A 27679-nucleotide genomic window follows, 5' to 3' on the forward strand; every position below is an offset into this window, starting at 1 on the left:
AGAAATAAGAAATCAAATCAACACAAATAATAAAGTTTTATTACTTTTTGAAGAACGTCTGAAAATATTTTCAATTTACTAATTTCAACCAAATTAAGCCAAGTTATATCCAAAATCCATTTAAATGGCTTTGGCGTAACGGCATTTAAGTCAAGTGATGCACCACCCTTTACAAAAGCCATGAATTCGTCATGAGATATTAGACCTCGATGGCAGTCTATTTTCATGGCTAACATCAAAGTAAACAGAGCTTTGTGCCTCTCGTATAAACTTCGCAAAGTAAAGGCCCATACTTCATGCGTAAGGTATTTCAGTATCAAGTTTATTCTTTCTTCGGTAACATTACTCTTTGTTGACTTAGTTATAGAATTATCAAATATATTTAGGAATTGCTTCAAAGAATTTTGGTACATAATGTTTACATCACTCATTTCAACAATCAAAAAATATAAAATAGAACCTCTAGCAGCAACAGCCCTAAATTCTTCTCTAGCTTTGATGATTTTCTTTTCGGTTACTTCAGCTACTATCAATTTTTCATTCACTTCTTCAGCTGTGGTTTTAGTTATCTGTAAAACTTGAATTAACGCTTCATCATCGACTAAAGATCCTTCGGATGATGTCAGTCGGCATAGCAAATTGCTTTCCAACTCTTTCATACTTCTTTGATTTTTCATCACTGATTCAAAAAGAGCAACTCGTTCTTCTTCCAAATCTGATTTTTCCATTAATATTACTCGACCCAACAACTGGTCCTCCAGACCTTGCATTGTGACTGTGAAATCTATGATCGATGTTTTTGCACTAATTTCTGGAGAGTAAGCAGGATTCGGCAATTTAGTTGTAATGTAAAGCATGAAGCCCGGCATCACGTCACATTCCTTATCACCTACTATAACTTTTTCAATAGAACCTGATTTAATGAAATTCTTTTCTAAAACGTTATCTATGACTGGATCTAGTTCTACGCCAACATCCTCAATCAAAAGTGGTCTTCCGAGAGATAAACTATCTTCAAGGTGTGTTCTAAAATATTTATGATTCAATGAAGTAATTTGAAGTTCGTTAGTGCTTTCTTTATTCTTGATCCAATTTTTACCTTGGCTTTGTGGATCAACTAACAGAGGATATGAGCTAGACTTTGTAACAATTAAAGCATTTTGAACGGAAAGTTCATCATTTGGTAGACCTTGAAGAGTCCACTCAGATATAGTGGCACTTTCTACTAACATATTTGTGATGTTTAAATTATCTGTGACTGGTATATGTTTACTCTGAAGAATTCCCATCCACGTATTGAACAGGCTATTTCTGAATTCTTGATTGTACGGTCCACAATATGACAAAAATCCTGTTGCCAATACAACATCACCAACCAATCTACCAAGTTGTTCTTTAAAATCTTTACTTTGTTGTGTCCATCTTATTTTTTCGCCTCCTAGGCCATTTATCAAGGCTGTAGCTGCTGTCATTTTCCTCAGACAAACATTGGCCGCGTCTGTTAATTGTTGTTTCTCAGATACTGCTGACTCATACTGTTCCTTGACTTTTCGCAGCGACATTTCTCTCTCTTCCAGTTGTCTTTCTGCAGATGCTAAATCTTCCATAGCCACCTATAATGATAAAATATTAGCATTATTGAATGTTTTAACTATAGTTTCCGTAATTATTATTATTAAATACTATTTACTTTTAATCTTGCTTCTTGCAATAAAAGATTTGCCTTTAGAGGCAAAACTTCCTTGTTAACGCTGTGAAAGAATGCCATTGCTTTTGTCCAGGAAAGTAAACCAGCAACGTCCCCGCAAACACGTTTAGCGGTATCCATATTATAGTCTTCCATTTCAAAATATGGAACTAAATGTTCTACCATTTCGTTATTGATAATATCCTTTGGATAGTTTTGTAATTGTAGAAGAAATGTTGTACTCGCCATCATCTGAAAGTAAAAAAGAAAAGTTTTATTAAATAGTACTTAAAAACTATGTTTGGATTTCAGGTAATAACCTTAAGGGACTCGGCCCACGAAGGTTTCGGGCAAGGTGCAGCAGTATCTGGTATTAACGGATGCAATCTGCGTTGGAATAAAATTAGTACACAGTCCATAATTCTCATAATAAGATGTGGTGGCCGACCCAACTTTCTGACAGTAGCAATGTGTGCTGGTTTTATTGTATTAAGAGCCGCTTCTGCTTCTTCAAGAGCGGGCTTAGCCGCTTCTAATTTAATTTCAGCTTTCTCTTTTTCTTCAGCAATGTAAGCTACTAAGGCTTCGGCTTTTTCTTTAACTATTTGCACTTGATTTTTTACTATCTCTGCTTGCATAGCCCTCTCAGTAACTTCAGTCAGTACTCGGTCAGCTTTTTCAGATGCTAAAGCTAAGTCTTGTTCCATAACCGCTAAATCTTTCTTTAAAACTTCAACAGAAATGGAAGCTTCACGAAGCTTTTCTAATCCAGTATCCATTCTCAGTGCCCCGTCCCCTAGTTCTTTTTGCTTCATTTGATAAATAGTTTTGTAACCTCCTATAAAGCTAAGATATGATTTTGGTGTTACATGAGACGACCTTCTAAATCGTTGGAAATAGTCTGTAGATACTTTAGATACAACATCTTGAATCGTCCCTAAGACTGTTACGAGTTCTTTTTTAACTTCTTTAGTGCACTCTATCTCAAATTCTGCCAGAAAATGGTCCGCAACAGATACTAGAGCATCTTTTGGCCAAGGTTGAAACCAGTCAATAGTACAACCAGATATAAGAGCAGGAAAACGTAAAGCTCGATACCTAAATGCTTCACTAACCTAAAATAATAAGGAAACTACATTATTTTATCATTAACTTGTAGGATATAATTGTTGTTAAAATTAAATTACTTACTGGCGAGAAACATAAAACAACGTGAAGGTTTTGGCAGGTTCTGTTAAGAAAATACTCCATTACTAGTTCATTAGTTAAAGTTCGCTTCTGGTTTTCTCTCTTCATAATTGGTGTTAGTTCCGAAATAATTTCTTGCTGTTCATCCTTGGTAAACAAATTAGATATGACCCCAGAAGATAATATATTATTTAAATATTCCAAAAAGCCTTCTTCTTTAATGTCCAAATCAGTAAATATAAATGTAGTTCCTTTACCTTGTACACCACATGATCTGTATAATAACTTAAGATCTTCTAAAAAGTTACCGACATTGTATGATCTTGTTAAAGCTATTTGGAAGGAACGATATCCAGCAATAAAAGTTGATAGTTTTGTTAGCGATTGCTTGCCAGACCCTCCTACGCCCACTAGCATTACATTTCCTCTGGGGTGTCTTATAACTCGAGATATTTTTACTAAATGAAGCATTGCGTCAGGGAAAAACACCAAATCCATTCCAGAGCCTCTGACCATTTCATTGAATTGCGATAGAAACATGTCTAATCTGTCCCGTAATTCTTCAAAATCAAACACCGGCTCATAAACCTTCGGCAACTCCATATCAGCATCCTCACCTTCTTCACCAGTCGGTTCCGGTGCGTCCCTGTATGAAAAATGAAATAATTAGACTGTACCCTTCATAAAATATAACGCATTTAATATATTTACCTCATAAAATCAACAAATACGGGATCTTTATCCATCATTTTTTTGTATTCCACACCCAATACATCTGTAGCAATTTCGTACAGGGCGCCATTGAACCAATCTTTATCAGCTTGATGTGTAAACCTGTCTGAAAACACTCGGGAACATTCGTGTTTCCATAACAGCATGAGACACTTTTCCGATTCGATTACAGTCGGCAAGGTCCCTACCATACCTTGCCAAACTCTTGACAAATCTCTTAACGAAAATACATAATGGAACTTAGCTGGTGTAGGTAATAGTTTCTGGCGCGTTCGTGTCCATAGTTCTCTTGTTAAAGGTATTACACGTTTTATGAGAGATCTTACTTCTGCAGTAAAACCACGTTTAACATTATAATGACCTTCACCTATGACTTTGAAAATTTTATCTATTGATTCATTGTTAGGCAAAGGACAGTTGAATATAGAAAATTGTCTCTTCAAACGTGCTGGAATATCGTTTCGTCCCCCACCTATAAAAGATGATAAATTAAGAAGTGGTCAGAATATTTAGTAAAGGAAGAAAATATTTATTGTATAAAACATAACCTGGCTGTCCCATAGCACCTAAGAATTGAATATCCACAATTGTAGTAAAATCTCCAGGTTTTTCCAAACTATAAAATCCTCCCATGCTCATTGTCTGCCTTACAATTTCATTTGTTATTTGATCACCCCATTCATTTATTTGTGGAAGATTTATGTCATCTATAAACACTAACATTTTTTTACCTCCCGGTGGACCAAAAGTCATGCCACTACGTTTTTCGACGTAGCTTTCTATAGTTTTTTGGAATTGATAAGGACTCGTTGCAGAGGAAAAATTAAATGAACGACCCATGAATTGTTCTGGGTTAGCATTTTTCATATAGGCTTTCATCATAACCGTTTTCGCTGATCCTTGTTCGCCTAAAAGAAGTACTGCTTTTCCTTGTTTTGCAATACAATGTATAAGATAATTAATTCTCACGTTATCTACAATTGGAACTAGGATACTCGAATAATCAGGTGTTGCGGTGTCAGGATATTGATAGTTAGTCATCAAATCATCCCATAACTCCCATTTACCAGGATGTTTCACATAAAAGTCAAAAACAATACTAGGTTTATTACTTGGGTGTTTTGGTAGTTCCAGAATGTCCACGAAAGATGTTTTAATATGCTTATCAAACCTAGCTCTATCTTCTGTTTCAAGAAGTGATCCAAATCCCCATATCAATGCAAAAATATAAATTTTATGTAAATGTTCATGCGTAAAGAGAATAATTTCTTCCGATTTTTCCTTTTCTTCTTCATCGTCTAAGTCACCATTTACCGATTTATTTGCTGAAGGTTCTTCTACTTCTACGATCTGTGGTGGTACTAGACCTTCTAATATATTAAGCATTTGAAAAACTATGTTGCTCTGAAGTACTCGCATACTGAAGGTAAGATTCTGAGTACACCATGTGTAGGTACTTAGAAATGTCTGTTCAAATAGAGCACTAAAAACTTCTATTTCCCTTTGAGATCTTGACATAAGCCATGCGCTGAGGACTGCATAGAATTTTTTTTTAGATTTAGTATTTTGTGAGACTAACAATCATAATACATTTAGAAAATAATTACCTGGCTCCCAATCCAAGCCTGAAGAACTCATGTATACCATTCCATTACGAGAAACGGTTGCAGGAGAGGCGTTATCGATATTTTCTGGTTCGAAAATAATTTTTGAAGTAGGAGACATTGTCAATCGGTCACCATTAGCTAAAGTCAGTGTTTTATTATCATCAAGCACTGAATTCAAATTTTCAATCCATATGCTGTCTACCGGACCGTCGAGAACCAACCAAATATGTTCTCCTGTTTTGATTTTTAATGTTTTTCGCCATAGAGCTGAGAATATACCGTCGGTCCAGTCGTTTGTGGCAACATCTAGACGTCCAAACATTTGCGCCGCAGTTATAGCTTTAGGATTCATACGCATTTCTCTGAAAACAGAATTATTTAAGGGATTATTGAATAGGTAAAGATTGGCAATATAGTAGTTATATCCATTATTTTACTTGTGCGGGTCTTCTATGTTAGATAAAGCAGTCATCAAGGTATGAATACACGTTGTTTTCCCGGCGCCAGGTGGACCCAGAATCATAATACCATGTCGTACCCTCTGTGTCTCGTAAAGCTAAAGTTCAGATAAAATGTAGTATATTAGTTTTGTATCGGATTCATCGTCAGTTTCTAATACTGTTATTTTATTTCTAATCAAATATTTGTACCTGTATAATCTTCAACACCCATGGTGGATGATAGATTAAACCAGCTTGATCAACTTGTTTCCTTATTGCGTCTTCTAGTTCGGGGTATGTAGTTTTTTCCAATACTTGATTAGGAAATAGATCAGCTACTAAAGATATAAATAATGGTTCATCTTCGTCTATCAATTTAGATAAATTCATATCTCGTAGGACACGCATCACGATCGTACTTTCATTGTCTTTTGAATTAATTCGCTTTACAGCACCTAGAGTTCTCAAAACTGATAGAATGTTTCGAAGTCCAAAATCATAGTGAACCTAAAAAACAAAAATATTATTTTTACAACTATAAGAAATAAGTAGAAGAAAACTTCGGTGTTCATTATAGTAATAAGTACATTTACCTGTTTTGTTAACTGTTCCTCACACAATTTGTAAAGCGTGTAAAACTTTCGAGCAAGTGTGATATTCTCAAGAAAACCGCATGAAGCCAACTTTACCCTGATGATGATTTGTCTGTCTGGCACCATCATAGCTACTGTACGAAATTGAATCTTCAGATTTTCTGGAAGCTCTTTACGTCCAGCGTAGCCCGGGTTCTGGGAAAATATAATACACAATTTAATTATACTTGTAAGAGCTGTAATTCTATATTTTCTATACCTTCTTATATAAAGTACATTCCATGGCGGATAATTTCCACTAGTACGTAACACATTTACTGCATTTTAAGGCCAATAAAAGCTCCCATACGTCTCTTTTACGTCTGCGTCGTGGGAGTCTAAAAGGGACGTATTATGAATAAGTTATCACAAATAATTACCATTGTAATAAATATACCAAACTCCGGGCACATATCAGACATATCTCCGTCTGTGAACAAAAAGGTCTTTTTCTTTTCTTTCTTAGCTGCCAGGACGACGGCAACTTGTTGCGCAGCCACTGACAGTACAGGCAACTCAATACGATTGAACTCATCAAAACAACCCCAAGAACCCGATTGTGCCAAACCTTTGTAAATACGGCCGAGGCCTCTGAAAACAAAAATTATAAGAAAATTAAAGTACATTTAAAATATCGTTAGTATTTTTCGATTGGTTTAAACAATGGATGGCGGTATAATAAGATCTGTATCCGATGATAATACATGCGCAAGATGTATGGATGAATAAAAACTTTGGAAGCTTTGCTAGGATCATGTTAAATTGACCCTCTACACATCTGAGTAATGGGCATGATCGTCATAAGGATATCCTTTTGTTTTACCTGTAATCCATTTGATCGGAACAGTTGAAGACTACGACATATTTAGCCAGAGTTTTGCCCATATCTTTGACAGTTTCTGTTTTCCCTGTGCCTGCGGGACCGCAAGGCGCTCCGCCCATGCTCATAGCCAATGCTTGAGCTAATGTTATATAGCATCTGAAATTATTAACAGTATTCTTTTAATTTCCATCTAACACGTAAGTATTTACAGAAGGAATCATCAAGGAAGGAACTTACAGACAATACTACTAATACTACACAATACAGACACAGGACAAGAGAGAAAGAAAGAGATGTTAGATTTGATAAACAAATACCCTTAAAATAATATCATTGGTACCCGTAAAACTGTTCTTATTTAAAAGTAGTTACCGGTCTGTCAACGGCGTGATGACCAATCTTTCGGTGCAGCCCAAATATTCATTTTGGTAAGCAAAAGTGACATCTGTTACCGAGATCCATGTCTTGTCTGCGTCCTCCTTGAAATAGAAGCGACACTGCTTCAACCACTCGAAGTCATTCGCTGATCGCACGTTGAGACGACACTGTAAAGTTACAACACAAGGTTTAAAGAAAGACATCTGGAATAAGAAGTAAGAAGTTACTGACTTAGTTAACAAATCTGTGGAATGAAAATAGAAAGGAAGGCTAGGCTAACTATATCATAGTACAAAGTTTTCAACTTTAACTAATAATGATTATAACATTGAAGAATTTTTTGTTAAATATCTTACCAACATATCAAATATATCTCTTTGGTGGACATGTATGGTGATAAGGGTTTCAAATTTGATGCGTTCAATTTTATGCAGGTCTCTTGTTGTTTGGTCTATGAGAGTGTTTAGAAGTTCCAAAAATTTGTTGTTAGTTTCCATCATTATCTTCTTATCTTGTCGAGCTTGCATCAAAGCTAATTCTGCGTCCCGTGTCCAAATTATTTGTATTCCTAGCAGCCCGACTTGCGCCGGCATTTTATCAAGGAACAGTAATAAATTGAAAGAAGGATCATTGAGAACTGACACAGCATTACGTATAATCGAGTGCAGACTACTTTGAGCAGATTGCAGTAGGGACGTCAACCATGTTTCTACAGAACCCTCAGCTCGTACCGGTCTCTCGAGTTTAATTTCTTCACCTTCAGATGACACGATTGCAATCATTTTATTGTACTCTGTAATTTAAAATTATTTATTAAGGTGTTATTATATGTACAATGAAGTTAATAAGAAAAATAGTTCTACTTACCGATGTCATGGAATTTCACGTATCTAATATTGTCAAATATAGATAGTAAATGATTTTGTATTGTATGTGAATCCGATGCCTGACCCAAAATCTCAAGTAAAGCTGGATCTGACACAAAGAAGAATCTTGGAAACATAGTTCTCTTCTTCTCTAAGTAGCCGCTTAAACTCTTCTGGCAGAGTTCCAATTGCTCCTGCAGATGGGGCAGGAGTTGTCGCAGAAGATCATCTCCAACACAGCAAGAAACAACGCCGGGAGTCTCGTGAGCTCGTTGCATAATCTTTTGCCAGGATTTGTCAATTTTAGAGAAACGCTTAGCTTCTTTTGGAAGCTGTTTTGCAATGTCGCCACCAACAAAGACTGCCTCTAGGTACACCCACATATTTTGCACGAGCAGCCATCGTTCAAGGATCTCATTTGTGCTCTGCAAGTCGAATAGCCACTGTTGTATCTGCTTTCGGAACGGTGCATTATATCTAAAAAATCATTTTTGTCCACTTTTCATAACATGCAAACTCGGATAATTATGTTATACTCAATAGCTAATTTTCTGAGAATATTTTATTTTTAGTTGTTATTGTAAAAACTTTTTACCTGTTTGATAAAAGGGATCCCAAGATCATAAGACTATCTTCAAGCTGGCCAATTGTCTCAGCTGTGGTGTCGCCGCGGAGTAGTAACTCGCCACGATTGTTAAATGTTTGGAAAGTGAGTTCGTGCACCGACCACTCATTTGTAACTTGACGCAACTTAGCTTCGATATCCTTTTCTTTCATCGCGGATATACAAATATCCTGTATGCAAGGGGCACAAAAAGATAAAATCATTTCACATATTTTCAACATTATGTTGACAAACTTTTCCTAACGCGTAATTTATCTGTCATACTGTAGTCGACTACCACTCTGTTATATTCTCCTGGTACCTCAGCTCACGAAAAATCGTTCGAGGTTCCCGACAGTACATGCGCAGTTGATACCCGACGCCCACTGAATATTGAAAGAATAATATAGTCTCAGTCAGCGTCTTGCTTTCAACAGGACGATACAATCACAATCGATTGTTTGTCTGTTGATTGTTTACAAATGAATGTTTGTTTTTCTTAGTTATTTAAGGATGTTGCTACAACACTGACATATGATTTGTTATTTCTACAATTTAATAAAGTGTTGGAAAAAATACAATTAATAAAAAGTGGGGGACTAGAGGTTAAGATGGACACTAAAAATCCGACATTGTACAGATAATCATAAACCTCATTTTAGCCAAACAATTTACCTCAATATCCTCTTTGTTTTGGAGCAATGGTGCTTCTAAAATGTTTTTCAAGCAAAAATCTTCGTTATCGAGTTCAAAATTATATTTGGTGACTTCCATAATCCGTTGCCAGTGACGCGGCTTCATCGCTTTATTTGCCATCAACTCGAGAAGAGGGCACATGTCGTTAAAATCATCAATTGTTTTCTTTAACGCGTAGAATGCTGGCCATTCTTTTAATCTGTTATGATCGGTTAAAATTTTAAAATACCAAAAAGAAAACCGTGTTTTGTAAATAAAGTGGTACTCACCCTTTAGGTAATTTTCTACACCTATTTTGAAATTCCATAAGTTCATTGTTAATTTCTTCAATGTTTACTTCACCCCACGGTATGTCATAGTAACTGCTCACTCTGTCTATCACGTCATTGTAGAGTTTGTAAAGTTTTTGGAGCAAATTTAGTTCCTTTCTGATTTGCGCGAGTTCTGGATACTCAGTATGAGGCAAGCCGAACAATTCTTCCCCATTTTGATACGTCTGCAGTTTTCTCCACATACCATCAAATCGATTCTGTAAAGAAATAAGTGTGAAAGTAGGCACGAAACCACAGAAAAAAATGCATTGCAGAAAATATTAAGTCATACTTAGTTTATACATAGTTTAGTTACATTTTATTGTTTTTTTTTGTACTGATTAAAAAACTAAACGATTTTATAAAACTTTGGGCAATTGATTTCTATAATCGAGTAACCAAGCATATCCCTGTGAAATGGATGAGGGTTGCAATTTTGTTACCTGGAATAATATCAGTCGGTCGGAGGCCTCACGAGGACTCAAGCCCGGCTGCATCGGACCAGCGTGTCTGTACTCGTGGCAGTAATCAGTATTATCGTCGCGAAACCTATCCAAATTGTTCTTGAGGTCGTCTTCGAATTGCGGCTGCATCTTAAGCAGTTGCACGTGGGAAGCGAGAGCGGTCGCTTGCAACTGTTGCCAGGTGTACCGAAGATTGTCAACTTGCTCTATATCCTCTTTGCTTACTGGTAGCTCGTAACGGGTGATGACGTTAAATGCTTCCTGAAATTATAAATACCATTATTGAATAGAAAACTTTGCCACCATTTTATAGAGTTGTTAAATGAAGAAAACACTCCAAAAGCTGTGCCGTTTATTGCAATTATGGTAAAAATACAACTCTTAATTGCGTTTAAATATTTGAAAATAAAGAAACCAATATAATACACATTTAAATATAAACGAAACTTGATATCGTTTACCTCAACTGGGTCAATCTTGAGTTCCATATCAACTTCTTGTTCTCGAATTTTCTTCAACGTTTCCATAACAGTTCTTACATCGTCTAAATCCCTTATTGGTCTTTCAAGCTTGCGTTCTAAATCATTCATTATCGCATAAACGTAGTCCATTTCGCGTTTGTACTTTTTGCGCATCGCTTGACTTATTCTGTACGTACCATCTGAAATACAGACGCTAACATAAATTCTTGCATTAAATTTCTGTTGAGTTATGGACTTTTTTAATTGAAATTATCCTAGTTTTACTATTGACTAAATTATTATCAACAATCGATGTAAGTTATGCGATTTTATTGAGGCTGAATGTTGTAACCACCTTATTGCTTTACTTACATTTTACTTAATCTTAAAACTTACTTTTAAGTTCTGTGTTCAGACCTAATTTAAGCTTCTCTGTTGACACTGCCAAGCAATTTCCTATAATCAACACATCCGGTTCCGTATAAAGCTTTGCTTCTAATTCACTGTGTCTCTTCAAAGCAATTTCAAAATCATTTAATGTCCATGCTAATAATTGACGAAGAGTTTTCTCACATTTCCATAAATAGTGATATGGTCTCCAGCGTTTTACAAGGGTATTCAGTTCCTAGAATTATATTAAAGTGATATAAGTGAGCAATTCTTGTATATATATATATACAAGATTTCTGAAATTCCAATTATATATATATATATAGAATCGGCTCCAACGATTTTCATAAAATTTTGTATATAGAGGGTTTCCGGGGCGATAAATCGATCTAGCTAGGAATTATTTTTAGAAAATATTTTATTCGTGTTTTATCGATAATCAACTCAAAACATAAACTTAACTTTTTCTATCGGTAAGATCGAAAAATATTATTCGTATTTCATCATTTTATTAGTAATTCGTACTTAAATATTATATAATTTCCAAAAAACACAGTCATCCAGGTACTTATATTAAAGTGATATAATATTTTAGTAAGCATCACGCATAGTTCATTTAGTATTATTCAGCTAAAATAGTAATCAGGATTCTCGTTATAACAATAAAATACCATGAAAGAAATAACATTTTCTTAAATTGTTTTAACAAACTTTAAATGTTTACTTACAATCTTAACATTTTGCGTACACGTTGATAATAATGACAAAGTTTTAACAATCTCTTTGTTCTCCATAACATGACTGTAGAAATTTTTCTGTTGCAATGGAAACACCGGTTTCTCCTCTGATTGCAATCTGTAGTATTTCTTCTTTTTTAATTTTGCCGCTTCACCCAGTCTCATTGATTTTGTCGCCATGTTGTTTACTGATTGGACCTGTTCGTCAAGCTTGGTAACTACTCCTAATAACTGGCTCGATGGGTTGACCGCGAGTTTCTTCCAACTCACCTGCATGAATGCAAATGCGCGTGCGAAGAGACAGAAAAAAGCAGAGCAAACAAGGACACAAGGAAAACAATAAAAACAAAAAATATATGTGTTATTTACAGAGATAATTTGAAAATAAAATCAAGCACATCAAGTGAGCAGCAAATTGTTATTAAGGAAGCCAGTTGATGCAAAATATTAAAAGTATTTGCGGACGAATACACCATCGAAGTAACAAAAGCGTGAAGTGACACGTTCCGGACGATACAAGACAATTAACGACACAAGTTTGAAGAACATTATATTAATAACTTTTGTATTGTTTGACCATACTTACTAAAACTTTTACAAATCAATAAAAAAATCGCAAAAAATCTTCTTTTAAACTTTTACTGATAGTGAAAGCATAACGTTTGACAGATTCTCTTCAGTTCTCTCCACATTTACCTGCTTGTCGTGTATCAATTTCCTAATCAAGGTGCTTAATCTACTAATGAACTTGGTCGATGTATAATTTACATCGGAATTATGACATTTCTTTGAGCCATGAGCTTAACTTCTTTAAAATAATGTTATCACATTTCAATATCTTGAATGCAAGGTAAACGGATCAATTAATAAATATCCAACCAAAACATGAATATAAACACAAAAAATGTATTACATTTTAATAAGCGTTTTTTCTTCTATTTTATAAGTAAGCTAAAATTAACCCAATATATATATGTTTTTCCGATATAAGGGTATTATTATTTACTTGTACTGTACCCAAGTCTTTGAGTACAAATCCTTAAACATAGGAATTTGAAATAATGTTATAGACTGAGCAAAGTTTTACCCTGGATGTTTTTCCTCCGCTCCATTGTGAGACGCCTTTTGATAACCCGGAAATATGTTTACCAGCAAGAACCAAGACCTCTTGAATTTCTTCAAGTGTTGGTTTAACTGACACATTTGGTATCATCAATGTCGCTTGTAGCAGAAACATTGGTTTCTTTTGACCTAAGCAAAAAAAAAAAGATTTTTTATCAACATATAATAAATTTTATTATTAGTAGCGACAAATAATTATTTAACCAAAATGCAATGTTACTAAATGAACTGATAAAAATTAATTGTCGTTGATGCGTCGAATCTGAAAATGAATCGGGAGAAGCTTTTATTTCAATTATAAGGAGACATTCCCCGTGCGGAAAATTTCACCCGCAACTATACCAGGATATCAGAATAAAATGGTGGGTCTTCAACGTTTAACTTCGTCTGAATTTCATGTCCCGCGGGCAAGCTAGTGAAAGCTTTATTCACTATGTAATAAAGGTTAAATTTAGTTTTATTTACTGATATTGATCACCACGTGGATGTTGGTTGGAGAGCGCATGCGTTTTTCAGGGCGACCACGTGGTGTATTCTGAAAAATGACTAGGGCCACATGTATGTTGAGGAGGTTGTTTATTTTCTAGAAATATTTATTTAGGGTCAGTGCTATCAGAATATATGAATAGTTACATAAAGATATCTGTGCTGGTGACAGAGGCGCCTCTGTCGAAATTAGTTCTTTAGTAAAATATATAAAAGCAAGTAAGTAAAATCAATGGGCACAGAAAACAGCCTAAAAGAAAAACACATGACATACTAGTTACAGTACGAAAAGTATTTTGTGACACTTTTTTACAGTTCAACAGCGCCTCTCTGTAGGCTGTCTTGTCATGTTTTTTTCTTTTATGTAATTTTCTATAACTATGTACCTACATACTTGTATTTACATATTTTTGATAGAACTAATCACAATAGCAGCGCCTTTAGGTGGCCCAGATAATCTTGTCGCACTATACAGAGGCGCTAATGAACAATTGTAATTTACTATCAAATAGGGCCACCAGACAGATAAGGCGGTATACACAGAAATTGAAAGCCACGTTCGTAGCTTTAGTCGAAGTACGCATGCGTGTTTCAGGGTGACCACGTGGGGCATCCTGAAAGATTACTAGGACCACATGTAAGATCAGAAGGTTGTTTGAAACTGACAGCAACGAAGTCCGCTAGGACCGTCCCAAACAGGGAAATGGTTGAATGGAACTTCATTAGCGTGGAGTTAAAAAATACGAAAAATTGTCTATGTTATATCTAAATAGAGACAATGTTAACGAGTATGATTTGACGACATGTTATAAATCGAACAAGTAAATAAAATGTTTCCAACAAGTGTTATACATATTATGTTAATAATAAACTCATTCAAAGTTTTATTAAGATAATAACTAACTAAATAACGTACGAAATAATGACACCGTTGGCGCATTTTAGTCTGGTTACCTAACATTGTTCACAAATAATACAATCTAACGACCAAAAATTGTCGCACCAAAATAAATAAAAAACGTATGTATGTATAATTTTTCTTGTTGCGTATGTCGGAAGACGGAACACAATCATCGTCATATTTAATTTTCATCATTTTTTTGTTTGGTTTAGTTTTAGTATATAGTTTATTTAATATAGTATTAATTAATTCATTTATTTTGTAGTGGTTAGTTATTTAGTAAGATTATATTTTAATTTATAATTAGGTTAATGATATTCTTCTATTTATTAATTATTGTGAACTATGTATGTATATTTTCATCATATTCTATTAATTAGTGCTTATATAATGAAACTTTTTGCTTGCATTGTATTATTTTTTTAAATATAAGACTTTTGACATTGTTTTGACTTTAGCATATTGCGTCTTGCGCGTTCGACTAGTTTTTATTAAAAATTATAGCATTTTCCGGTAGAAGAAAATTTATGAATTTCTTCTTTTATACGGTGTTATTTTTTGGATCCAAAATATTTGCTGCGATTGTGATGTATAAATATGCACAACGTAGGCCATTGCGCGTGTCGTCTATGGTGCAACAAGTCACTAGGAACTAGGAAGAATACCAAAGCTATATATCTATAGAAGAAGTCAGAAGTAGGTATGTCCGTTCTATTGTGCTATTAAGCGTAAACGGCCTACGGCTATGAAGAGATTACTTGAATTTATCATTACAATTGTATTATTTTCAAGAACCGTATGAAAATAAAAAGTTATTGATGAAATTGTAGACGTTTGATGCGGACGTTTCAAGCATATTTTATCCGCATCTATACTAGAACATCAGAAAATAATGGTGCGTTTTAGTGTGCACAATTTCACATTTAAGGTAAGCCTTATAATCTACAGCTTAAAGATTATTCTAACGGTGTTTTCAATCATTAACATGTTTGGGTTTGACTGAAGTGCGCATGCGGGTTTCATGACGACCACGTGGTTAATCCTGAAAAGTTACTAGGACCTCATGGAAGATAAAAAGGTTGCTTTAAAGGCAGAATATTTGCGTCAACCGAGTAAACTGCGTTTGGTATCACGCTGTACTGTTAAGATTACTTTCAGAGTAGCTGAACACAAGCCCGATGCAATGTATTGAGATCGTAAGGAAAACATATTAAAATTTATTTTTAAAGGTCTTCGCGGAGAGTTAAATTAAATAAAATATCTTTTTTGTTGAGAGATTTAAAATGTTTTTTTTTTTTTGGATTTAATTCATAACAATATCAGAAGTAATTAGCAGAATCTAGCAAATTAATGTAAATGTTTTTTGTTTGATAAATCGTTTAGTTCCTTCAGTTCAAAATTTTCCCGAAGCGTTGTCCGCATGCTGAAAATCCAAGGAAATTTCAACCGCACCTGCACCAGGTTATCAGAAAATAATTGCTGGTCGTTTGACGTTGAGTAAACCACGTGGATTTGCTTGAACTGCGCATGCGTTTTACACATTGATTATTTATTATATACTGAGTGGATTGTATCTATGATATGAAGATTGTTGGTTTAAGTGTGCGTAAAATTATCAGACACTGTGGTGGCGATATTTTAAACTAAAACATGAAAGATGAGAATGTTTTCGCCTTCATGTAATGTAGCCAGAAAATGTATAAAATATACTAAGTCCTTACTGAAATTAACCACACTATGTTTAATTGGACTTGAAAAAATAACGCAATAGTAACTGTAGGGTATTAATTATTATTAGGTATTAGGTATTATTAATAGCAAAAAAAAAATCGGAAATTACCAGTAGCTTCGTTATCCTTAGAGAATTGCTTGATTATAAGGTCCAAGCCTCGTCGTGTCACTTTGATGAGCACGTCTATTACTTTTCTACTATAGTAACGACGCATTTCGCTGACTGCATTCTTCACCATTTCCTAAACAAAGATAAAATTCAAATGAATAACATAATTCGTTATCAACATAGTCTTGAGTGACATATTTCACCCTTTTTTTATAATAATACTGCGCAGACGAAGTCGCGGACAAAAGCTAGTGAATAATAACATTTTTCTCTAAATTTTGTATTAAAACAGATCAAAGCAAATCCATTGCTGAAGCATCCCTACAGAAACATATTACTATCGCAAATCTATTTTTTGATCATATAATAACTATAGTCTCTGACAATAGGTCTGCTTTTATCGAGTCCATATCATATAAATCCTTAATCAAATCCAATCTATTTAACCAAATACCTGCATTCCTTTAGAGAGACCACCAGCGGGTGTTGACAGCAACTTGTGAGGGTTGTCAAAGCACTCCCACACTGCGGACCAGTCCTGCTGGCCGCTGCTCGTCGACTCGTTCACAGTTGAAGCTGCACCGCTCCCAGTTTGCATCTCGTCTGATACAAACGTCATTTATTTTTTTTAAATTGCTGGTGCACATAATGTAATTTAATCCCAGTACTCCACTAAGGAATGTTTGTAATAATACATATCCCTTATAAAATAGAGACTATAATATATTATTAATACATTACCACTGCAGTTGAAACCCACATTAAAGCACTGTTATCGCGTTTAGTTCTGTAAGAAACGTGTTCTATACACCTACAAATTGGCTCACCAAATGGTTGTTGCAATTTTTGGTTTGTTGGAAATTGAATCAATGCGAAAGCTAATACACTTTCAGGCTTATACCTTCACCGATAAGGAACTCGAAGTCGGGGTTTATTTCTGTTGGCTTGATTTGCTGAGCCGCCTTCTTTACTAAGTCCAAAACCTCTTCGACAGCTTCCTCCACCATCAAACTCTTTCGGTTCAACTCCACGCAGGCGTTTCTTTAACCAACATACATTTGCATTTCTTTTATTCATGCATTGCACGATAACATAACAATATCCAAGATAAATAACAAAAATAACTTAAAAGGTCCAAGGAATTTTCAATGGATGGTAAATAGCGGTGCAATGTAATGATTGTATGTTCTAATTCACCTACTTTTACACATCCAGTGTTTTTTTAAGATTAAGAGATATTTTCCATCTTACCGGCTTCCAGATTCTACGTGTTCGATAAACTCCTCCATGGACCAAGGTACTTCTTCTGTAATTTAAAAAACGAAATTTATAAATAAATTCAATGGCTGCTAAAACCAAAAATTCCCAAAATTATATTCATATAATTTCTGTAAAAATCCTTCTATTGTATTATAATTTTATGTATTTTCAGATATAAGTAGCTCTCGAACTATACATACATCTGCGCAACGCTAATATATCCGAAAAATGATAGGATCGCAGAAACGCAAGGAAATGAATTATTATTTTTTCTCTCTTCCTCTCGTGAAGTAACCCTATTTCTGTCTTTTTCGAGAATGAGCAACCATGTGTCAGGTCTAAGGTAATAAATAGAAGGTAATAGAAGTCCAAGAGCCAATGAACACTAAACCTATGCAACTACGACAGTAACAATTTTATTTAGTACATTCCAGAAAATAAAAAAAAATAATAAGGACATCTAATGTATGATTATTTTAAATTAATTATAACCAAGTTAAAAAAAGTACGCAAAATTAACATAATTTTTTTTTTCTAAAACCCGTAATCCAACAAACATAACTTTGAAAAAATTACTTGACCGAAGGAATGTGATGCATAATTTTTACCGGCAAGAATACTAGGACATCAGAACCGTAAGGTAGTTGCGCCAAGAGTGAGAAAATATAGCGCTTTCCCTTTTCCCCCTTTAGTGAAAATGTTATGAAATTTCACGATTGGTAGGTCTACACAGGATTTGCGTGGAGTGAGGCATCTCGGTTTGTTTGATGCTACGCCTCTTGTTGGGCCACCAAACTCGTTTTTCTTATTAAAGGTGTATATAAAATCCCAATACTAAATCATCTTTGTTAAACTGTAACTCATTTTCATCTAGCAAATAGTGGTCTGTCGCAATACATTACAGTTGTACTTAATTTTTACCCAAATGAAGTTTTATGTAAATCTTCCATTTCATGTCATACTAATTTAAAAGTATTGAAAATATTACTTTTCTTATAGAAAACAACGAGTTTGTATTAACTTACCTAAACTGTACTTAATTATGTGTTTGTATAAGCAACAACTGTAGCCTATAGCACTAATAACGTAAGTCATCTGGCCACAACTGGGGCGTGGCTTGTGTAGCACACAAAATGACGTACAACTTACACGTTCTCCCCCACTCTACTAGAGAGATGACGTCATCTCTCTAGTAGGGGGGAAAATGAGAGAAGTGAGAAAAGGAGAACTAGCGTTAGTGAAAGTATTTCAAGTGGTTTTGTTCCATTTTTTATTATTTATCTATCTATCGTATATACGTGTAATAACAGAATAAATATATTTATATTATAGCTACATCATAACAATTTAGTAAAATGCAAAATTTTTAACCTTTAATGTGAGATCGATGACATTAGAAAAGCTTATCTCCTCAATATGTAACCCTGAAAATTGTTATCACTTAAATATTTTACGCAATGCTTTACAATTACATTAATAAATCTTAATTATTATTTAAACTAAATACCGTATACCCATTATCTTTAACTTAGAACTTAAAACGTGTGGGTGTGTTTATTTAGTTTAATTGTCTATAGAATATTAGAACTATATAGAACGATCTCGCGGCTGAATACTAGGATGGCATAAATCAAGTGGTTTTCGTACATCAATGTTATATGATCCTAGTGAAGCTCCGCTCTCATCACAACAAAGAGTGCCGTTTCGCAGTTTCTCTAGATGCGACAAAACGGGATAAAAATTATTTAAAAAATTTGAGTAATAAACAGCCTTTTTTTCTTTAAAAACAAGTTAAAATAGACATGTGCCTATTAAAATGTAAAAAAACGTTTTTAAATTTCTTTTATGATAATTATGTTAGTAAGGTAGTTCAAAAAATAAGCAAAAAGTTGAAAAGGGTTTAACATTTTCATTAGTTTTTTATTACATTACTAGTTATTATAATAAAAAATAAAAAAAATTAAAATAAAGCCCATTAAGAACCAGCCGGCCGCTGGAATGTTAGGGTGGCAACGTCTGTTATTTTCGTCCGCATCAGCACCCGGGTAGGAGAATCGAAAGGAGGTTACATGGCTACGTTGATTTTTGCTCTCGCTCTTTCTTCAGTGAACATAAATTCAGACGCTTTCTTCTACACATATTCCGTATGAATCACCTTGTACTACTTTATGTTTCTGATTACAGTTTGTTTCTGACAAAAATGTGTATCATTTCAATAATAAATTAAAACGTACTTAACACAATTGAAACACAATCTTACTAATAATATGCATGCAAATGTTTGGATTGATGGATGGATGTTTATTTGAAGGTACCTACAGAACGACTGCATGGATCTCGCTGAAATCTGGCATAGATGTAGAACAAAGCCTGGAATACCATATACGCTACTAATTACGTTTTTTTTTAATTCCAGCCGGACGAAGTGGCGGGCGACAGCTAGTAACATTATAAATGCAAATGTATAGATGGATTGGATGTATGGTTGTTTGAAGGTATCTCCAAAACGGGATCTAGATGAAATTTGGCATACATATAGAACATAGTCTGGAAGAACACATAGGCTACTAGTAAAGTTTTTTTAAATTCCGACGGACGGAGTCGCGGGCGACAGCTATTATTCATTATAAGGTAGAAAAGTGAAAATTACACGTAGGAAAAGAAGGAAAATATTTTCAGTGACGTGACGTTCCGCTCAAACTTTGGTGTGCTGTGCTATATGTACATGAAAGCATGAAAGCGACAGCGCGATGCAGAAGTAAAGACCGCACGAGTACCAGGTCCACATAACTGGACAATGGTTAAATGCTTTCGTTGCTCACCCTCGCTCTCTCGCTCTCTCTTGCGTGTTTGAAAATTTTACGACAGTGAGGCAATGTAGCGATTTGCTGCGCATGTCTGTGCTACACATCTTAGTCTCATCGTAGGTGTGTATAGTTTGATTCTACGCGGGTTACGTGAGTTCATTTCACTAAACTTGGTATGCGTTGCAGTACTAAAGTTGAAATAACGTTAATAATCGAAATATTAGCAAATGCAACTGCAAGTAAAAGCAAACAGATTATTTAATAAAGTAACCTTATAAAAGACTAGCTATCCCCCGCGACTCCGTCCGCGCGGTATGAAAAAAAACCTTATTAATACCCTATGTGTTCTTCCAGGTTTTATTTATCCCAAATTTCGGCGAAAGCCATGCAGGAAATTCCTTAAAAAAACATCTACAACAACAACCCATCCATTCACCCAAACACTCGCATTTATAATATAAGTAAGATTATTAACCATGGTCGTAAGCTAACGGTTAACCAATGTTATAAAGTTAGGTAAGCACTGTAAGTGTAAGCAGTGTGAAAGGTTGTAAACAAACATACAGTTCGTAATTTATGATGTTTTGGTAGAGTTTCAATATCAACCACGTGTGTTCCACGTGTTCGGGGTACGCTTGCGCATTTTATTCGATCTCCCCCTCTGTTTTCTGTTAACCTAGTACTGTTGCGGATGAAAACATTCCTGACATCATTCGCATGCGGATAACCAGTTGGTTATTTTACAGAACAACAGTACAGGTAATGAAAACAAAAGTCACACTGACTACTACACTAAATAAATACTAGAAAAAGCAACATACAAAATCTATTAGTAAATTTTGTTTGTATTACATATTTATGTTGTTGGCACGATTGAATAAATAAAATGAAGCAATTTTTTAGAAAGTTTCGTAAAGATTGTTTTATTTGTAATATATATTATAATTTAAAAATAAATAAAAATAAATTTCTTTCAATGCACAAATTATTAATACGGGATGGAGTTTTAAATATATCTATTTTGTTTTATAATGATTTTAACTTTTTACCGAATTACATTGAAAAACACGCGTGGAATTAACAAAATAACTGTCTTAATTCTATTGCTAAAATTAAAATAAAATAATAATTGTTCCTATATTTTTTGATACACGAATTAATTAAATAAACGTTGTTCCGAAAGTGATGTGATAAGGCTTTTTCGCATGCGGAAGCTTGAAGCAAATTTTATCCGCAACTGTACTAGGCCAACAGAAAATGTTAGTAGCTTTTAACTTCACGAGTTACACCTTCAGCACTGAAGTTCGATTTTGGTGCCTGAAGTACGATACTAGGCTCCCATAGATGTCGAGAAGTTATTTTGTATAATGAATATGTCTCATCGTAAGTTTCCACTTCCATAATGCCTATACAAAAACACATTCTATCGTATTCTCTTTGTATAATAGGTTAGTATAAATTATGTATTACATATTTCGTTTTTTTGGAAACCACAGTACATCATATTTAGCAAACCCCACGTATTTGTTTGGCTTGTAACTTAAACACAGGCTATATTTTATTACGCGGTGATAATTTAAAATAAAAAAAATGATTAAATAAATATCTTCAACTGATTGTAAAAAAGAATCGAGTATAATTTATTTATTGAGAATCGCTTTACTTATATTTTAAAAATATTTATTCACAAAGATTAAGTAGTAATATAGCTATTTCGTTTCGAAAGCGATGCCGTCAACTTTTCCGCATGCGGAAGCACCAAGAACATATTACCGCCAGCTGTACTAGATCGACACAAAATGTTTTGCTGAAGCAATTTCACATTTCACGTACTTCTTAAATACCTCTTATTACCTTCGCAATGAAGGTCACAATTACGGTATTCAAAATTGAAGTGTGCATGCGTGCAAAAGTACTAGAGCCTCATAGACGTAGAGAAAGTTATTTGTTTTGTATTCAAGGCTGCCTTCCAAGGCGTACTTCAACACCCACACATGCGATTTTGGGATGACCACGTGGTAATTCCTGAAAGATTATTAGGATTTCATGCATGCCCAGAAAGCTTTTTGTACATTGAATATGGCTGATGTCGACAACTTATTTTGTTGTTTGTATAATGAATATGGCTCAGCGTAAGTTTCCACTTCCAAAATGCCTGTACAAAAAACACATTCTATCGTATTCTCTTTGCATAATAGTTTAGCATAAATTAAGTATATTTCGTTTTTTGGGAACCACTGTAAATCATATTTCGCAAATTCCACATATTTGTTTGGCTTCTCACGAAAATAGTGCACTAACACAAGCTACTTTTTGATTATTACGCTGGTAATTTAAAAGAATTGATTGAATAAATATCTTCAACTGATTGTTAAAAAGGATCTAGTACAATTTATTTTTTGAGAATAGCTTTAATTATATCGCTATTTCGTTTCGAAAGCGATGCCGTCAACTTTTCGGTATGCGGAAGCACAAAGGATATTTTACCCCAACATGTACTAGGTCAATAGAAAATGATGTTATTACGTCTTGCTGAAGCAATTTCACATTTCACGTACCTAACCTTACCTTCGCAGTGAAGGAGGTCACAATTACGATATTTAAAGTTGAAGTGCGCATGCGGGTTTCATGAGGAACACGACGTAAATCCTGAAAAAGTACTAGGACCTCATGGATGGTAGAAGGTTATTTGTTTTACGTTTCAGGCTGCCATTGGGTGTTGAAGTACGCATGCGTTTTTCAGGATGACCACGTGGTAATTCCTGAAAGATTACTAGGGCGTCATAGATGTCGAGAAGGTTATTTATACATTGAATAATTCTAACCACGAGTTTGCACTTCTTAAAAACTTGTGCAGAAACACATTATTATCTGTCGTAAAATCTATTTTTTACAAGAAATGCAAAAAAAACCCTAATCTAAAACTATTTCAAGTAACAATCAAAACTCGAGGAACATCGCTATTGACCGACACGGCAGTTTAAATATGTATGCAAACAAATTCAAAAGGGTAATATGAATTTCGAATTTTTATGGAAACAAATGCATTTTAATTTGGGAAAAATGACATCAAATAGTATTAACATTTGCAGCTAGTGAATTTGACGGAAATTGAAATTTAAGACAAAAATTGTCGTTCACTAGAAACGACTTATTTGTTGTTAAAAATTAATAAATGTTACTCAGACGTACTTCCGGAATCGACATTATCCAAAAATATTAGTAGGCGTAATTGAATTTTATATAGGCCTTATTACCTTCATAGTAAAGGTTATAATTACGGTATTAGAAGTTGACATTGGGTGTTGAAGTACGCATGCGTTTTTCAGGACGACCACGTGGTGAATCCTGAAAGATTACCAGGACTTCATGCATGCCCAGAAAGCTTCTTGTATATTGAATATGGCGAACCACGAGTTTTCACTTCTAGAAAACATGTACAGAATCACACTGTCATCTCTCGTAAAATCTATTTTTTTAACAAGAAATGCTAAAACAATTAGAACTAACTACAGTCGCGGAACATCGCTTTCGATCGTTCGTTGATGGAAAAATTCTGTATAATATAAACTTGAAAGGACAATAAGAACTCCTGTTACAGGAACAAATGCATTTATAATTTAGAGAAAATGAAATCAAATAATGGTTTTTTGCAACAGTGAATAAATACTAGAAAAAGCAATATCAAAAATGTGTCAGTAAATTTTTAAATCGTTTATATATCATATTTATGTTGATGGCATGATTGAATAAATAAAATAAAGCGATGTTTTAGAAAGGTTCGTAAAGATTTTTTAATTTGTATTATAATTAGAAAAATAAATAAAAAATCATTTTTTTTAATGCACAAATTATTAATATGGGATGGTGTTCTATCTATTTGGTTCATAATAATTTTAACTTTTAACCGAATTAAATTGAAAAACACGCGTGGAATTTACTAAATAACTGTCTTAATTCTGATGCCAAAATTAAAAAAAAGAAAATAAAAATTGTAAACATGTTTTCTTGATAAACGAATTAATTAAGTAACTTAACGTTGTTTCGAAAGCGATGTAATAAGGCTTGTTCGCATGCGGAAGCTTGAAGAAAATTTTATCCGGAACTGTACTAGGTCAACAGAAAATGTTAGTCGATTTCAACTTCTCGAGTTACACCTTCAGCACTGAAGTTTGCTTTTGGTGCCTGAAGTACGATACCAGGCTCTCAAAGACGTCGAGATGATATTTTATAATGAATATGGCTCATCGTGAGTTTCCACTTCCAAAATGCCTGTACAAAAACACATTCTCTCGTATTCTCTTTGCATAATAGTTTAGTGTAAATAATATATATTTCGTTTTTTAGAAACCACTGTAAGTCATATTTCGCAAACCCCACGTATTTGTTAGGCTTATAATGTAAATAGTACACTAACACAGGCTACTTTTTTATTACGCGCTGATAATTTACTATAATATAATTGATCTTTTCAATCAGTGTATAATATCTGTTTGATATCTTCAAGTAATTGTAAAAAAGAAGCTTCACAGTAAAGGTCACAATTACGGTATTCAAAAATAAAGTGCGCATGCGGGTTTCATGAGCAACACGATGTTAACCCTGAAAAAGTACTAGAGCTTCATGGATGTAGAGAAGGTTGTTTGTTTTGTATTTAAACCTGCCTTTGGGTGTCGAAGTACGCATGCGATTTTCAGGAGGACCACGTGGTAATTCCTGAAAGATTACTAGGGCGTCATAGATGTCGGGAAGGTATTTTGTACATTGAATAAATCTAACCACAAGGTTGCACTTCTTGAAAATATGCGCGGAAACACTATATTATCTGTCGTAAAATCTAATTTTTCATGAAATGCAAAAAAAAACCTTTACAACTAACTAATCTAAAACTATTTCAAGTAACAATCAAAACTCGAGAATCATCGCTATTGACCGACACGGCAGTTTAAACATGTATGCAAACAAATTCAATGGGTAATATGAATTTCGAATTTTCTTTTACGGAAACAAATGCATTTGAATTTTGGAAAAATGACATTAAATAGTATTAACATTTGCAGCTAGTGAATTTGACTGAAATTGAAATTTAAGATTAAAAATTGTCGTTCACTATGAACGACTTATTTGTTGTTAAAATTAAATTAATGTTACTCAGACGTACTTCCGGAATCGTCATTATCAGAAAATATTAGTAGGCATAATTGAATTTTATATAGACCTTATTACCTTCACAGGAAAGGTTATAATTAATGTATTAGAAGTTGACATTGGGTGTTGAAGTACGCATGCGTTTTTCAGGACGACCACGTGGTGAATCCTGAAATATTACTAGGACTTCATCCATGCCCAGAAAGCTTTTTATATATTGAATATGGCTAACCACGAGTTTTCACTTTTTAAAATCTTGCAAATTGTCATCTCTCGTAGTGTGGCTTTTAAAAGAAATACAAAAAGAAAACAAAAATGAACTAACTAAAATCACGGAACATCGCTTTCGATCGGTCGTTGATGGAAAAATTCTGTATAATATAAACTTGAAAGGACAATAAGAACTCCTGTAACGGGAACAAATGCATTTATAATTTAGGGAAAATGACATCAAATAATGATTTTTTGCAGCAGTGAATTTGAAAACAAAAGTCTACACTACACTGACTGACTACATCTAAATAAATACTAGAAAAAGCAATATCCAAAATGTGTCAGTAAATTTTGAAATCGTTTTTATTTCTTATTTATGTTGTTGGCATGATTCAATAAATAAAATAAAGTGATGTTTAAGAAAGGTTCGTAAATATTTTTTAATTTGTAATATAATTTAAAAATAAATAAAAAATTAATTTCTTTTAATGCACAAAGTATTAATTTAATGGTGTTCTATCTATTTGGTTTTATAATAATTTTAACTTTTAACCGAATTAAATTGAAAAACACGCGTGGAATTTACAAAATAACTGTCTCAATTCTGATGCCAAAATTAAAAAAAAGAAAATAAAAATAATAATTGTTAATATGTTTTTTTGATACACGAATTAATTAATTAACTTAACGTTGTTCCGAAAGCGTTGTGATAAGGCTTTTTCGCATGCGGAAGCTTGAAGCATATTTTATCCGCAACTGCACTAGGTCAACAGAAAATGTTAGTTAGTAGCTTTTAAATTCACGAGTTACAGCTACAGCACGAAGTTGAAGCAGGCTGAATTACGATTACTAGGCTCTCATAGAAGTCGAAAAGTTATTTTGTATAATGAATAAGGCGTAAGTTTCCACTCCCAAAATGCCTGTAAAAAAACACATTCTCTCGTATTCTCTTATTATAATATAATAGTTTAGCAAAAATTCATAATGAGTAATTGATTATATAGGTAAATATACTGAACTGATTGTAAATGAATTGAGTACAATTTTTCTTTATTGGGAATCGTTTTTTGTACTTTCTCTTCATATTCACATTAACTGTGTGAAATTTTACATTCAACCGTTCCTAAAATTCTTTAAAACTTGGTAAAAAAAATATCTAAATTGATGAAAATTAATAAATCTTTTGCTCGTTTGAAAAGTTTGACCAATAACTTTTCGATTCTACAAATCGACAAAAGTAAAAAAAAAGACGACGGAAAAGCAAACAGTTTTTATTTGTTGAAGTCATTAATGACTATTATCTCTTGTGATAGACTGCTTAATTTTTTTTGTTAAATATTAAAGTCTCTTTGTAAGTACACATTAAGGATTACTTTGCAAAAACTGCGCGTGGAAAATACAACTTAACTGACTGCGCTGGTTTTTACTTAAAACAATATTTATTGATTATTATCGCTATTACGTTTCAAAAGCGATGCCGTCAACTTTTCGGCATACGAAAGCTCCAAGAATATTTTACCCTTAGCTGTACTTGGTGAACACAAAATGTTATTAGGTTTTTCTGAAGCAAGTACGTCATGATTACCCACCCCTTTTTACCTACGCAGTAAATGTCACAAATACAGTTGAAGTGCGCATGCGGGTTTCATGAGGAACACGACGTAAATCCTGAAAAAGTACTAGGACCTCATGGATGGTCGAGAAGGTTATTTGTTTTACGTTTCAGGCTGCCATTGGGTGTTTAAGTGCGCATGCGTTTTTCAGGATGACCACGTGGTAATTCCTGAAAGAATACTAGGGCGTCATAGATGTCGAGAAGGTTATTTGTACATTGAATATGGCTAACCACGAGTTTTCACTTCTAGAAAACATGTACAGAATCACAC

The 27679-nt window shown here is 34.0% G+C and overlaps 1 protein-coding gene and 1 long non-coding RNA gene across 2 annotated transcripts in view; one reads left to right on the plus strand and one right to left on the minus strand.

Moving 5' to 3' along the window:
• Positions 1-27679, minus strand: part of LOC106126102 (Dynein heavy chain 1) — a 67031-nt gene that overhangs the window by 2704 nt on the left and 36648 nt on the right. The window contains exons 14-41 of the mRNA XM_013323566.1: positions 20448-20456; positions 17617-17665; positions 17251-17406; positions 16820-16916; positions 16366-16498; positions 13104-13267; positions 12008-12286; positions 11286-11514; positions 10890-11089; positions 10408-10689; positions 9923-10182; positions 9633-9852; positions 8949-9148; positions 8355-8830; positions 7844-8238; positions 7482-7654; positions 7110-7265; positions 6667-6877; positions 6248-6442; positions 5865-6161; positions 5652-5770; positions 5215-5576; positions 4156-5142; positions 3587-4079; positions 2879-3521; positions 2008-2802; positions 1691-1939; positions 45-1613 (exon numbers count right to left, since the gene is read on the minus strand). Coding sequence (XP_013179020.1) covers positions 45-1613; positions 1691-1939; positions 2008-2802; positions 2879-3521; positions 3587-4079; positions 4156-5142; positions 5215-5576; positions 5652-5770; positions 5865-6161; positions 6248-6442; positions 6667-6877; positions 7110-7265; positions 7482-7654; positions 7844-8238; positions 8355-8830; positions 8949-9148; positions 9633-9852; positions 9923-10182; positions 10408-10689; positions 10890-11089; positions 11286-11514; positions 12008-12286; positions 13104-13267; positions 16366-16498; positions 16820-16916; positions 17251-17406; positions 17617-17665; positions 20448-20456 — 9398 coding nt within the window. The remainder of the gene's footprint in view (positions 1-44; positions 1614-1690; positions 1940-2007; positions 2803-2878; positions 3522-3586; positions 4080-4155; positions 5143-5214; positions 5577-5651; positions 5771-5864; positions 6162-6247; positions 6443-6666; positions 6878-7109; positions 7266-7481; positions 7655-7843; positions 8239-8354; positions 8831-8948; positions 9149-9632; positions 9853-9922; positions 10183-10407; positions 10690-10889; positions 11090-11285; positions 11515-12007; positions 12287-13103; positions 13268-16365; positions 16499-16819; positions 16917-17250; positions 17407-17616; positions 17666-20447; positions 20457-27679) is intronic.
• LOC106126378 (uncharacterized) lies at positions 14984-15741 on the plus strand. The gene is made up of 3 exons (XR_001228359.1): positions 14984-15225; positions 15318-15453; positions 15531-15741. It is a non-coding gene; the product is annotated as an uncharacterized LOC106126378 (long non-coding RNA).

This window comes from Papilio xuthus, unplaced genomic scaffold (genome assembly GCF_000836235.2).
Source record: "Papilio xuthus unplaced genomic scaffold, Pxut_1.1 DF825017.1, whole genome shotgun sequence".
NCBI classification, from domain to species: domain Eukaryota; kingdom Metazoa; phylum Arthropoda; class Insecta; order Lepidoptera; family Papilionidae; genus Papilio; species Papilio xuthus.